Source organism: Ambystoma mexicanum, chromosome 9 (genome assembly GCF_040938575.1).
Source record: "Ambystoma mexicanum isolate Mex_15411 chromosome 9, UKY_AmexF1_1, whole genome shotgun sequence".
NCBI classification, from domain to species: domain Eukaryota; kingdom Metazoa; phylum Chordata; class Amphibia; order Caudata; family Ambystomatidae; genus Ambystoma; species Ambystoma mexicanum.
In genome coordinates this window covers 892,933,873-892,949,750 of record NC_090931.1, presented here as the reverse complement: position 1 = coordinate 892,949,750, position 15,878 = coordinate 892,933,873, and the positions used below count along the sequence as shown (strand labels likewise).

Genomic DNA, 15,878 nt, shown 5'->3' with positions numbered 1-15,878 from the left:
AACAAGGTGGTTTTGCAGGTTGTTCTATCACACTTTACTTATCATGCCCTAACTCTGCCATAAGTGGAAGAGCTTTTGACTATTCCACTGTGGAGCTGCAGGGGTACTGTTTCACTGGAGTCTGTGGGCCTCATTCAAAATGGGGACAACGGAAGGAGACCCAGAGTATAACGTCAAGTATACAGATCTGATTTGAACCTTGTCCTAATGTTTGACTCTGATGAAAGAACCCTATCCTGAGGCCCTGCGACACAGGCAGGTGTGCTCCTTATACATTCAAGCACTCAGATAGCCCTTGCAAATACCATATGTAGTGGTTGGTTTTTATTATGGGTAGTGTACTATTTGAACAGTTATTCATAAACTTATATCATTATACTTATTTCAATGTCTGCATGGATTACCAGACAAAACAAAGCACAATTAATTGAAAGCTACAGCATATGCTATTACTGGTTGAGTGGATTAGAGGACAGTGTGAGTGGCAAATATTTCTCCTGAGGCTGAAGGGGAATGGGGGGGCACACACACCATTCTGGGTTTGTAATTGCCATAACCCTGCCTTTTGAGAGTGCAGGAAGTATGAGCCTTTCTTTTGAGGGATTGGGTACAGGGATCGAAATTAAGATGTGTTCACCAGGAGCAAAAAGGCAGCTCCAGGGTATCCGACATCGCCCATTAGGCAGTAGCTATCTCTGAGGAGCCAGGAGCAAGTACATAGCATGCAGCAACACGAACATGTGCGCAAGAAGCAAACAAATCTTTTCTCCATTATATATTATCCAATACGCTTTGAATTTCTTTTAGGTGTGTCCCTTTTCTCTTACATATACATTCATAGAGCTACACAGTTAATCACATAGTTATATTTGTATGGAACAGCTTGCCTGGGGAGTCACAATTAGCTCCTGGTAGCTGTTGGCTTCAAGCTCACCAGGCTCCTCTTGGCTTGATCTAGGAGCTAAATAGCTCCCAGCAATTTCGAACCCTGAGGTAATCAGAGAATCCCTTTACATGGTAGCCACCAAAAGACGCAGTTGGTGTAGGCTTACCACCTTTTGATGCATGTGGTGTGAATCCGCTTGTGGTGAGGACGGGTGGTTTTAGTCCCCGCATGGTGGTTGGAGCCATCCTCTTAGGTTTGCAGGTTGTGTGATCCTTCTTCATGAAGGTGCAGAAGCTGAGAGACTGATTACTGGATGTTAAAACAACTGAGAATTTGACAATGCTTTCTGGTTAAGGTGTACCGGGTGGTGTGACTGTCTCTTCTGGGTGTGCAGTTGGGATGAGTTCAACATTGGGGCTCAAATACAAAGAAGGGGAGTATGCTTGACTCTGTGGTGCGAGATGGTGGTGTGTGGTCTCCACGTGGTGCCAGTGACACTAAACAGCCTTCTTGGGGTGCACATATTTGTGTGTGTGTGTGTGTGTGTGTGTGTGTGTGTGTGTGTGTGTGTGGGGGGGGGGGGGTTTCAATGCCTCAACTTGCTCTCTCCAAGTGTGGACACAGCTCAGTCAGAATTAATGTTAAAATAGAAAAGCAATTATTCTACCAGATAGGGTTGGACAGGGGGGAAACACAAAGCAATCCCCGGCTTCCTTTCTTTGTGCTTAAGATAATTTATTACAGAACATAAAGCCATTGCTGTTCTTTCTGTCTCATTTTATTTCCACAGTTGACACAACCTCAACGTTAGCTCTGCAAGTGTCCTCCAGTACAGTCCCAATGGATCTCCGCTTGGACCACCAGTTTTCCATGCCAGAGCCCACTCTACGTGAGCAGCAGTTGCAGCAAGAGCTTCTGGCACTGAAGCAAAAGCAGCAGATTCAGAGACAGTTGCTGATTGCAGAGTTCCAACGGCAGCATGACCAGCTTTCTCGGCAACATGAAGCTCAACTGCATGAGCACATAAAGGTGAGACTGCTTATCAGTTGTGCTGGGGTTTCCTCAGTGTGATATTAGTCCAGCGGAGCTAAGGAGATGGGGATGCTGGAGACCGAGGCATGGGAATTGGAGTCCTTAAAGAGAGGGAATACATTGAACACCATGGAACACAGTAGAGGGCTCAAAGACCAAGAGTGGAGACAAAATAAAATATTAGGGGATTAGTTGATCTAGAATGCTAGCAGAGGAGAGAGAAATAAGGGTGGGCATTGTGAAGCAAGAGGAACCAGCAGATTGGAGGAGATGGGGAATCAAGTGGTCAGTATTGGAGATATGTAAAGGCTGGGAAGAGGTTAACAAAAGGGATGACCAGAAGCGCCTGCTCAAGTTAAGCCTCAATAGAAGGGGAATCAATATTTGAGCGATTTGGATAAAAAGCAGACAGATGGAGTGTGGCGGTCTGGGACACATTAACATTCCAGTGAGCTGGGGTGTGGAAGTGTTATCCTTCTTCTAAATACCTGCTTGATGCTTGTCAATGAAATACCCTAAGGAAGGAGGAAAGGGGGACAGAGTTGTGTTATTAGAGGTCTGTAGGCTGCTCTTTGATTGAAGTGGTCATTGGAGACAACGACTATATGCAAATTGACTTCTGGAAACTGCTGTGGTTGAATTCTCTCGGAACGGGACCAGTTCATGGTTATAAGTGCCTGAAAGCAATATAAAATTGGATGTAATCAGAGAAGAGGTTTTTTATGCCTTTTTTTCTTCGTGGTAACTCTAAATGCGCTTCTCCAATACCCTTTGTGCCGTTATTTCTTGTGGGGTATCTTGCACATGTTTCTCACTCTAATAATTTAATTTAAAGGGAGTCCTAGATACACTCTTTCAGGACAACAAATAACATTCAAATGTATCCCCACACATTCTGCAATCTTTCTTTACCGGCCCTCTGACTGCAATTTGGATTAAAGTACAGCTCAATGGTATTGGAATCATGGACTATATACGAAGGGTGCAGTTCCACATCCTACAAACCTTTAAAGAATGAGACACAGAATTCATTGAGTTTACACAACTTCAAGAAAGAACCACTTCTTTTCACAAAGACCAGCATGCAGAATTGCTGTGGGCCACAAGACTAAACTACTTTCCATCTCCATGCAAATCAGTTCCTCGGCTATGCTTGATTATCTCAATTGCTTTCCAAGTAGACTACTACTCCTGTGCGCAAAGCAAGCTCCTTATATTTCAAGATAAACGGTTTCATTATTTATTGTGGCGACTTGGAGAACATGCTTCTCGTAGTAACCCAGTCATTACACGTCAAACATATACTTGCACTGAAGAGTGTAATTTCCTGATAAACCATACATGTTGTGCGTTATATGAAAGGATGCGTTTCTTTTTTCATTCCGATTCTTGGCTTTCTAAATCACCCCTCAGATGTTGACATGTTCAACCACAGCATTTCTCAGACAGAGCTTGCATAACCCAGTGATGAAATGCCCAATATCCAGTTTGTTACATCGAATATCATAGTATTTAAATAGAATGCAGTGTTAGGGCAAATTGAAAAGGTATAGATCTTCATGAGTCCTGAAGAAAAAAGAATTGACTGTAAAATGGTTGTTCTTACATTGGTCTGCAAGCTCTTGAGAGGATAGACACACAATGCAAATCTCTAAATTCCGAATAGTTTGCTTTATGGGGGGAGAGTAACAGCGAGCTCTGTATGCAAATTGTAATAATTGGGCCCAACGTCTTGAGGTGGAAAGTAACCACCTTGAATGACGCACCACCCTGCACAGCCAACAGCCTCCTTCAAGTTCAACTCAACTGAATCAACAGTACCTCAGGGAATCCTTCAATACCAATCTGCAAGCTGTGCAGCACTGATGAACATCGAAAACAAACCATGGGATACTACATATCCCTGCTACAATAATGGAGGGGGAAGAACATTATACTTATTCCCATGCAGCTCATAATCGCACAGCCTAATGGGTGCTCTCCTGATGCACATGTGGCGACATCCATGACATCTCTCTGCGTCACTCCCTGCCACGGATTGCTTCAGATTGAGGTTACAATTCCAGGTATCCTCCATCCATGGTCTCCAATTTACATAACTATCAACTCTTGTCTGCTTTCCAGCATCATCTCGCTTTCATCAACTAATCTGTTGAATTTCCATATGGACTCATTTTCTAATATCACAGCATTGAGAAAAATTCTACTCTTATTGCTCTGAAAAATCTGGATATTCCCTTCTCCTCTCTCGTTCCCTTCTTAACTCACCTCATCTCCCTTCTCGATTTTGTGCTTGCTGTTTGTCTTATATGAGGGGCACGAGAGAAATGTAAATTGAACTGAGTGTTCTCACCTCATTCAGGGATACTTCCTCTCTTTCGGACATGGTATTCATCCAAGCTGGGTTTAATGTGGAGTTCATGTATTGTCCCTACACTAAGCAGAAAGGTGATAGCCCTGTTACTGTCTTTGGTGGGATCCATGTAATAGTGTCGCTGTGAAAAAGTCGTCTGGTTCTGGCGGCATTTTCCTGGCTACCAAAATACTTGCCGCAAATATTCTAGGAGGGGTATAATGATATATTATTACCTCCAGTCCTAGAATATTTGGGGAAAGTGTTTGATAGCCTGGAGGGTGCATCATTAATGCATTTTTCTTTTTTTAAATTGCCAACCTGACAACTTTTTTCATGGCGACATTATTACCTGATACCGTTTGGTGCAGACTTCACACTCCACAGCATTTCGCTTACAGCTTCAGGAAACATCCATATTGTTCTTCGCAGCTTGTACTGTTGTTCCCATGATGCCCCACACCCCTCCACCACCCTAAATCTTTCCGCTAGTTCATTACATCTGGATGGTATGCTGCATTAAATGCCCACGTAATCCTTTACTTCTCTTTGTACTTAGTTACTTAAGTACTGCCACAATCCTGAATTGCAGTCCATTGTCACAAATGGCCTCCTTAGGGCTATCCTTACTTCTAAAAATGTTTTCCAGAAATCAAATTATATCTTAACTGTTGGTCTTTTCTACCAGCTTGCTCTTAAGCAATTTGAAGTATTAATCTACCATGCGCACCTCGAAGCACCTGCAAGCACTGTTTACTGTGCGGACCTCCTCGTATGCTGCTGCTGCTACTTCTGTGGATCGCTTTGGATACTCGGCAAGAGGACATCTTTACATGCAACACCGTTGTTGCCTGGAGTGAGCGTCACTGGCTCCGCCCCCTGACTGTCCCGACCACTTCCTACATCTACCCATGGTGCAGCGCACCTCGAAGCACCTGCAAGCACTGTTTACTGTTCACTGTGAGCAGTGCGTGGTGCTGGCCTGTTATTCTTTTTACTCTTTTCTACTTGTTCCACTGAGCAAAACGTCCCCAGAGATAACCTATGGTGAAATGATCTACAGTGTCAGGGCTATGACTGGTAAGGCTGCTATGTGATTTACTGCACTTTGGGCTGCTATTGTGCATTCTCAGGCTAAGCATACACTTTGTTATATACAACTGGTACATTCTGTATAGCTTGTAACATGTGTTCTGGCATTTTTGGCATTAATATGAAAGACAAGAAATCTAAATCTGGCAACATGATGAAGGATCCCAGCTCTGACTTTTTTACAGCAGTAACAACGCGCAGGGCAAGTTTAGCGCGTTCAGCTGCACTCCCTCTCCCGCCCCCATGTATGGAGGAAGAGGAACTGCTACAATGCGCGCAAGCATGCTCGAATCAGCTAAAATTAAATGATGACCTTGAAAACAATTATTTGCAATCTAATGAAAGCTCACAATCTCTTTATGCTGAAGACCTGATAATTCACCCTCAAAGATATTTTGAAATCTTTCTAGAATGAAATATCTGTGACCCATGTGGAATCGGATTTGGCCTACTAGTCTTTTGATGATACTCCTAGTGTCTTCAAAACTGCTGATATGGATACTTTCCAATTGGAAAGCAACTCTGATTCCTCGACTAAGGTGATTGGTGACACTGCTAATGGCACCATGATTGACAAATCAAATAATACTGATTTGTGTACATTGATGGGAATCTTTAACAGACTGATTTTGAGTGAATTAATAAGGCACACTGAGCTACTGATGCAAATAAACGCGTCTGTTCCTCAGGTCCCTTTGAAAGTTAACGATATCCTCTGTAATACTTCTATTAAGCCTTTAACTGTAACGAATGATGAAGGTGCTGTAAAGCCTGGTAAAGAGGTTTCTGACTTAACTGTCTCTGTGGAGGTTGTAGAGAACCACTCTGCAGAGACGATTACGATAAAAGACTCTCAGATGCAGGTGGATGTGCCCAAACCTAAACTTGATGGGATAGATACTTCTGGTGTCTCAATGGAACATCAATCCCCTCCCGCTTCTGAAAGTACACTGCCTAATGTAAATAAATCTAAAAAAGAAAAAAAAGAAGAAGCTCAACTTGGAAATCAAAAGAAAAATTTGCGCAAAACGTCACGGAAATATCTAAGAGATATGAACTTCAAAAACATGATTGATGAAGATCGACAGGGCTTGGTCGGAAATAACGAGACAAGAAAAGAAATAGTCTCCAGCGAAGCAAATGAAGCTGTGAGATCAAACTATGGTTTGAACTATCAAACTATATGGTTTTTACCAGCTAAACTTGCTCTGCAGGATGGCTATCTCGAAGCGGAAAACTCGATTTCTGACACCATGAAAAAGAAAACGGAAGTTATTGATATTGCCTCGCAGCTGTCTTCCTTAAAATCTGGTTTGGTTGACATTTTTCAGATCTTTAAAGCGAATGCAGTCATTTCTGCAGGCATATGTAATGAAAAGAAAGGAAAAACTGCTGAAATTGTAATTAAAGAGACTAGGGACGTGGTAGTATGCAAAGATATTAATTCTAAGCCTAATATGGTGAAACCACCCGTTAATCTTGTGTCCACTCTAAAATAGAAAGCATTTCACCCAACTCTCAGTATTCCTCAGGGGGACACTCTGCAGCCCGTTTGGAATGGTGATACTAATATACCCAATTCTGGTCACCTGATACCTGAGCCACGTAGCAATGTACCCTCAGTCCCATCCGATGAACGAATGTGCAAGTTTGACTCTGCCAAAGGTCAAGCAGGTGAATTGACGGCTGCAGTCCGGCATGGTACTGATACTTTGTTGAATGATGAGGAATTTTACAACCATGGGAGTGTCATTGGTGCTGAGGGGGAATTCTCTGTTAAACAAGATGAAATTGCAACTATATTGAAAAAAATATCACAGGAGCAATTTAATAATAGAGAAAACCCTATTTATGGACAAGAGCCACCTCATGAGGCTGAAAGACAAACACAAAAGGTGTATGAAAATGTTGAGCTTGTGGACGATAGACAAGATTTAAAGAAACCAGCGTTGAGTGATTTACCTAGTCTGATACTGACCACACTATTCACAGAAGGTAAACAAATTTCACTGAACCGCCCTTACATCTTTTCGTTATTTGCCACTATTCCTTCATTGGCATTGATTTCATCACCTGACATTGTTCTTGTCGATTTTTTACACAAACGAAGGTTGGACTATGTGCGCTTAGTAATTCCTTCACCGCTCGTTAGAAACTTGTTGTTGAAAGAAGTCGAGGCCCTGCTGTGCAAAGACTTTGACATTTATCCATACACACACATTGAGCTAAAGCAGGATAGGACTAGTGTAACAACGAAACTAGGGGTTATCAGTAGTAATGATCCCAACAAAGCAAATTCGAACAATACGGAAGGCTTTGGTAGTGAAAAACAAGAATGGAGAGGGCTGACACTTGCTCTTAGGGATGCTATCTCGTCACTGCAGGCATTGGCCAAACCACTTTAGCAATACTGCGAAACTTCAATTGCATGTTGGAACTCCAGAGGCCATGCGCACCTGTTATGAAATATTGATGTTACAGATACCTTGTTATCTTTTGACTTGATTTTTTTGCAAGAAACGTGGGCTACAACATCTCTAACTTGGGAAGTCTACGATATTTGGCAACCACCCGCCACGAAAGGACCCAAAGGGAGACCTATGGGTGATTTATTAATTGCATGTAAACATACTATGGAGGCAGGGAATATCGACGTATGGTCAACCCTGAAATTCTTTTTGGCAGTTACATGTAGTCTGAAAATTGGATGTAACCCCATTGATATATGTCTTATTAATGTATATTGGAATCCTCTGAAACATAATGAAACGCAGTTGATTAAAGAATTAGCGGAGGTAACTGCAGAAATTGATGCTTGGCGTGCTATAATGGTCAACGGGTTGGTTATGATAGCTGGTGACTTAAACGCGGACTGCGATATAGACAGTACGGAAATTGACACCCTAATGTGCCGCATAAATTCAGTTGGCAAGCTACCTAGAGCTCCGAATGGTAATGCAAAGTTAAGAGGAGCGATATGGATGAACTTTCTTGAAGTTATGGGGCTAGTGAAAATATCTAACTCCACCCATACATGGAACGCTAGAGGCTGTAGTTCTATCCTTGACTATAACTTTGTGACTAACGGTTTGGATAAATCTATATCTGACCCTATGGTACAAAAAATGTCTACTAGCGATCATAACCTTCTGTCGATTCACATAACACATATGGTGAAAATCGAACAAATTGTAAGCTACAATCCAGGTCTGTTTGCGAATGTCACTGGCACCCGCATACGTTGGTCTTACTCCAATACAAAAATATTTACATCAGTCTTATTAAAAAAAAATTGTGAACATGACACGAGGAAAGTTTGTCATCTGGCAACAACCTCTTTTACTAATTACATGAATGAAATCTCCATTAACACATGTTGTATTAAGAAAGTTACAAGAAAACAAATCTGCAACCACGCACATGCCTTTGACATTGACACCCTAAATCGGAAAAAACAGCTAAGACGAGACATCTGTGGTGCTTTGAATACAACATGTATTGGTCTAGAAAGGGCTAAGAAGTTAAGAGGTATTAAGCAACAATACAAGAATTGGCAAATTTCTCAAAGTGGCTAGGGACCAACTTGATGGTGAAAAAATCCTGGCTGCGATTAAAGGAAAAGATATTTCCAGCTTTTGGCTGATGATTAACGGGATTCAGCTTACACAAAAAGAGATACTGCTTACTCATCTCAGTGAAAGAACCTGGAAAGAGCACTTTGTTAGGATGTACGGAGATGATAGTGATAATGATAGATCCTTTTACTTGAAAAATTCCAGATGGACATTAGACATCTCTCCTACTAATATTAGTAGACTTATTGCTAAATCTAAAAAATCGGCGGCACCAAGACCTAACAACCTATCCAACCAAATTCTAAAAACCGATGCGCAGTTGTGGGGAAATATCCTACACGTATTGTTTAATGATATACTCGCAACTAAGCTGATCCCGCACTCATGGAGATTGGCTATTGTGATCCCAATTTATAAAAACGGTCCTAGAACTTCACCCGAAAGTTATAGACCAATTGCGATTTCAGATCCTGAATACAAGATACTTACCTCCATTATACTTTAAGAATTAGAAGACTGGCTCACCAGCAATGACATATTAGATGCTAAACAGATAGGCTTTAAAAAAAAGATAGGAACGGATTGGGGCGGATTAATTCTGAAAAGCTTGCAATCCAAAACCATAAAGAAGTCAGACTCTGTAATATTTGTTGCTTCGATGGATCTTGATAGACATACTTTATGGTTGATTTTGAGAGGCCTATTGATTCCTAGACATCTACTTGAAATGATCATGGACCTATACTCTGACACAAAGATCAAGGTCAGACTCAACTCAGGCGGGCGGCTCTCTTCAGAAATAACAATCCCCAATGGCCTGAGACAAGGTTGCAAGTTAGCGGCTACCTTATTTAATTTATACGTATCCAAAGCTGCCGATGCGATCTCGGGTAAAGGTTTGGTATTGCCTAAATTAGGAGAAACTGCTATTGAATGGTTAGCATACGCAGACGACTTCTTATTGTTAGACTGCACAAAAATCTGTTTGCAGAGATTGATAAACGCTTTTGTTGCATTTACTGCCGGATTACACTTGAAAATCAATGCTTCCAAAACGATAATTATACGAATGGGAAAGCTAAAGAAAAATCAATCCTCTCTAACTTAGTTCTACAAAGGTTTATGTATAAAAAGTCAAGTTGCACTGAAATACTTAGGATACCACTTTACAACCTATGGTGCTATTGCAATGATCAAAAGGCAGTTAGAAGGGAAAGCTGAGATGATACATAGACAGATGTCGAAAATTGATGCGAAGTATGGTAGATTTACTGCAACTCCTTTGAAACGTTTTTATACTATGTCTGGTATTCCTAAACTTACATATGGTTTAGAATTTTACGAGCTTGAGAGTACGGATTTTATGAAAAAATTAGAACGCAATATGTGGAAAGGTGCTTTGTTTTTTATTCCTAAGTGCATTCCAATCCAAGCTATTAGATACAAATTCGGCCTTCAGTCTTTAGAATCAATCATTTTATGAAGAAAAATGTTGCTGTGGAGAAAATGTCTGGTAAATAATTCCACGTCACTCTATACAATAGCAGGGAAAGACCAATCTAACTTTTTTTGTTTAAAATTGAAAATGGTTACTGAAGAAATATTGATGAAGGCAGGCATCACGATAGAGATGCTGATAAGGAATCCCTTGAAAGTGAAAACATACTGCAATGTAATGACTGGCAACTGACTCTCAATTTTGTTCAACAATCCAAAATGGTTAATCGGATATATTCGTTTTGGAAATTTTATTCTGTCCTTGAAACTTATCTGGAGAAATATCCGTCTCAGAATTGTAGAAACACATTCATGAGGTTCCATTTTAATATCTTAAAAACAAACTATATTTTGAAAAGATGGAATCTCCTGAATGACAAATGGGGTTTGTGTAGATATTGTAAAGAAGATGGCACTGAGGAAACTGTTACATATACTGCTTCTATGACCAGCGCTACTAAAGCAACGTATACTATACTTTGAACAATTTGTATTACATTTGCATTCTGTCAATACTGAATTGTTATGGTATCAGATTAGACATAATAGCTCTACTATTTTAAAACTTAGAATAATGGCATTTTTAAAGAACTTTTGTGACTTATCTTGAATGATTTATGAGATATGAACTTCTGTCTAACAAGATGTATTGTTTTGCACCGTTCTGCACAAACTGTTATTTTAACTGTGTTCTTAATGTTTCAATGAATTGATACTGAATTTAATTGTTTTAAATGTTGTAGCTTTTGCTGATGAATTACTTTGTAAAGGTTTAAACAAACCGTATACAAATAAATAAATAATTATCTACCATGACTATTATGTACTACTTCTCGGACCGCAATACTTGATGTAACCATATGAAATCTATTCTCCACTGCCAGCACTCTCCCTCTGGCAGGGGACACAAAAGTTTTTTTTTTGGTTATAAAAATAAAATGTGGGGGGATTTTTCCTTATGAACTTCAACTTAAATAACCTAAAACGTTCAACCACAAGGCTGGTCACATTTCCCCTCCTCCTTCTTCCCCTCATTCAACATACGTCTTCACATTTACTGCATCCCAATCCTTCTTGGACTGCAATGCAGATACCCATTGCCCATTTTCATATGACCTCATCCCATTTCCCCCAGACTTACTGGGAGTTTGCTCCCCCCCCCAACCCCCTGTTCCTATACGTTATTTCTTCCATCATCCAACATTGCTCGATTCCATCCTTCCACATTTCCACCGTAGGGGCCTCCCTTGCCCATTTGGTTGCCAGATCCATCTTGATGACCATCAACGAGGTATGGATCTGTTTTATTCCCATCCCAACACTATATCGCCTCAGAAACCCCCTTCACCAGTACAATGACCGATGTCCCTCAATTTATTCTGAGCCCATATCGTATACTGAATTCCTGTAATATTTCGATCACTCTGGGGCCCGTCCTGTTAGGGTCCCCCAGGTATATTAGGAGGCCCTACGCATAAAGGGAAATTCTGTCCTCACATTCTTCTGGCCAGCTGAAACCCCTCAGTGATTGATGCTAGCGGCTCAATCGCTAGGAGAAGCAGCAGTGGGGAAAGCGTGCAGATTCGGGAAGTACAACCATTGACTCATACCCTTGCCAGTGGGTTTGCATATAATAATTATACCCATGAGGCGAAGTTAGGCCCAAAACTGTCTTTCCCCATGGCCAACCAATAAGAATGCTCACTGTACTGAATCAAGCCTTTTCTGAATCTAGAGACATTATTCCATGGTGTCCCTGTAGGGTTTCTGACAATGCCAACGCGTTATGTACCCTCTGCAGGTTCATTCTTGCGTCAATGCCAGGGGCTAAGTCGCATTGGTCTGAGTGACCAACCGTTCAATTACTTGCAAGGATCTTCTCAAGAATTTTTGCCTCTGTTAAAAAATGAAATAGGTTCATATGAGGTGCACAATTCTGTTTTCTTTTTTTATGTGTGGGCACTATCATGGCGGTCCTCAGGTCTCTCGGGAGCTCCCCTTTTTCACGAATTTCTATGAACATTTCTAACCTTGGTTTCACCACTGTATCCCCCATTTGTTTCCAGTAATCGAGTGGGATCTGTGATGAATCCTGTCGAGTCATCATTGATCCCCAGCCTAAAATCTCTTAGCATGTGGCCAGGGAACGGCAGCCGCTGCCTGACCCTAACGTTGGGGCGTGGCATTATGAGGGAGGATCATATGGGACGAAATGGCTTTTGGGGAGATTTGGTGAACCCATCAGGAGGGACGCGGTATGCTCCTTTTCCCTGTGAAGAAGATCCTATAATCCCGGATTTCTAGATGGCATATTGTCAGTATACAAATCCTTTTAATAATACAACTCCAGGACCTCCCCTTGCCAGACACCTTAAGCAGGATTACACTTCATGTACAAATAATATTCACTTAACATCTTCTGTGTCTGACCATTTTGACTTGAATAAAAATCCATAGCATTAAAGCTTTACAAAGTCTCAATCTCCAATGGACTCCACGTCCCATAAAACGTATAGTGCTGGGACAAGGAAGAAGAGAAAGGTGTTAATGTGAAGTGGAATGCACACCAAGCTGAATGTGCAAACTAGTTGTTGTGATACCAGTCAGCTGTGTAGGACATTTAAAAATGGTGTGCCTTTGAAAATGCAGAACAGACCAGAAGGAGAGGAGAGATGAAGAGCAGTTGCAGCAGGACACACACGGGCAAGCTACGCTAAAGTAGGCAGGCGCTCTCTACTGGAGTGAAGAGAGACCAGGAACGGCCTAGCAGGTGCAGAAAGGGGACTGCTGAGGAGTCGGCAGCAAGGAGAAGGCTGCCAGGAGAGCTTTCCCACTGCACGAACATCAAAGCAGCAGTACGCCAAGAGTTGGGAATGTCAGGAAACACCAGTGAGTAAGCCCTGGAGTATTGGGAGGGTCGGGGTACACCGACAGGCGTACAAGCAGTTACCAAGCTGTTTTGAATATCTGCCAGGTAACATTGAAATACTATATTTGCACAAGTATCCATATAAGGGATGCCAATATTGGGAAAGTTGGTGTAAATGTTGGTCAAAAGCAATTGAACATTACTAATGAAGTAAGTGAAAGGCAACATCTGTACAACTCTATATATGAAAGGTCAATATGGGGAAGATTGGAACAAACATTGCCACAAGCCAATGAACATTACTAATGAAATGTACAAGCAAAACTTGAACAAGCCTCCATAAAAGGAATGCAATGTGGGGGAGGTTGGAACAAGTAATAACTGCGTCCAATGGAGTATAAAATGGGGAAGGCGTAAGAACTGTTTTATACTCAAGAGATTTGAAAGGTTGTAGGAAGACCTGGTGACGTGTTGCATCAGGCAGTGAGTCTTTTGGGGAAAGATACCTGGCAGGAGAGTGTACCAGGGGTCTACCATGCCCACAAAGGGGGATACCTGGCAGAGGAGTACACCAGGTAATCCAGCCAAAGTATGTGAGAGAAGAAGATACATTGTAAAACAAGTTACTGGCAGGCTAGTATACCGGGAAATCCTCATCAATAAATTACTGAGTGGAAGAGAGACACTTTTTCGCTATCTTTACAAACATCATAGAAAAGATATTCTTTGCCACTCATAAAGTTTTGTACAAGGGACACATTTCCACTACCCTTGAGGAGCCATTATTTGTGAAGGATAATGTTTTCATCATCCCAAAGGAAGTGCTAAAACCTTAAGTTGTCAAGATATACTTTGCCATCCTTAAATCACCATTTGTTTGGAAGAGACACTTTCATATTTGAGGAAGTGTTATGTGCAAGAGACATTTCTACCACTCTTCAAGGACTGTTGTGCGAACTGGTCCTTTCCGATATTTTACCTGAAACAGTTCAGGGACAGGGATCCTCCATTGGATACAAGGATTGTTCTGTTGAATTTATATACTTATTTTTTGCACTTATTATTTTGAGTTTATAGCAGACACATTTACCTTGCACATTTTGTTGTTCATTTTTAGTGTGAGAGCCAGTTACATTTTGTACACAAGTACAGTTTGCTTAAGTTCAAAGACGAGACAGAGACCGGTCCCTAGTTTTAATTCCAGATATGTCTGGATTCCCTGTTCGTCCAGACCTGCTACTTTTCCATAGTGTCTCTGATAAAAATGAGCAAATTAATTGACAATTTGACTACCTTTTGTGTTCTGGTTGCCCCCATCCAACTGTTTCCCTAACCCTGTGGTCCCCAACCTTTTGTGTACAATGATTAAAATGTACATATCCAATGAAATGGTGAGCAACATCCATTCATCGACACGAAGATATAGGCCTTCATTTGGTGGAAAAATTATTGCAACACAAATTAGAAATGTAATAAACTTGAGATTGCTAATAGAACATTTGAATTTGCAGTACTTAAGTTATCTAGACCACGTCCAATTCTAGCAAAGGAATTTTCAAGGACTTTCACTTGATTTAACATTAACTGGTTGTTTACAGGAAAGGTTGGGGACATTTGGGTGGTCATTGGGACACTTGTGGACAGATAGGACCAGTAAAGTTGTTTAAAAATATAGTAGGACTAAATAAACATTACCAGTGGCATCAGGCTTTCGAGCACAATATTTTTTAAGAAATGTAGTGCAAATGTTTGGACAGTAAAATTGTTCACAAATGGATCACTGATTTTCAGGTGTACTTTGGGGTTCTGCCCAGGATTTTCCATGCTCTTTAGTTGTAAATGGTGCATTGCTAAGGATAAAAGATCAGCAATAATGTTCCACAGTCATTGGTTACTGTATTGTGGATTTTTTTTTCTTCACAATTGTTATGGCATTTTACATTTCTGATTGAACAGAGAGGGATCTCTATCCTCTCAAGTTAATTTTCCAATGGCCACGGGTAGGCACCACAAAGATGTCTGACAGCCAGAGCTGCTGGTTGGCAATGCCTAAGCTCGACAAGGAGGCATTGGAAAGAATCACCGTTCAAAAGAAATTAAGATATTCTCTTAAAACTGTTAAGCAGTTTAGAGGCCACCAAGGAAAGTGTCAGTTTCTTTGGTTGAAACTATCTTGGACATAACTATTGGCAAACGGGGCGGCCCCTAGTTCAGGAGGTCCAGGCCATAGAAAGGGATGCTCCAAGGTTCGATGCGGAATGTAGAATCTTGAAAACGAAATTGAACCAGGACCTCGTGAGTGGTGTGTACACGGCTAGCCAGATTTATAGTTTAAAAAGGGCATAACAAATTGCTAAAAGACAAAAACAAATATAGAGAAACAATGGGAGCTTTTTGAAAGCGCTGAGGTTTCGTATAACACCAAATTGTTTTATGTTTGTAATTGTTGCGCCAAGCATTATGCCATCTCCTTGGACCACCAGTCACCCACATTAGTAGGCCAATTTCCTTACTGGACATTGCCAGTAAGATATTCTCCAAATGTTTATTGCTCAGACCGGAGGAGTGGGCTCA

General features: G+C 41.2%; 1 protein-coding gene across 6 annotated transcripts in view; it reads left to right on the top strand.

Moving 5' to 3' along the window:
• Nucleotides 1–15,878, top strand: part of HDAC4 (histone deacetylase 4) — a 2,586,716-nt gene that overhangs the window by 1,411,947 nt on the left and 1,158,891 nt on the right. For all 6 annotated transcript variants that reach the window (XM_069616020.1, XM_069616021.1, XM_069616018.1 and 3 more), the window contains one exon: nucleotides 1,677–1,915. In XM_069616020.1, coding sequence (XP_069472121.1) covers nucleotides 1,677–1,915 — 239 coding nt within the window. The remainder of the gene's footprint in view (nucleotides 1–1,676; nucleotides 1,916–15,878) is intronic.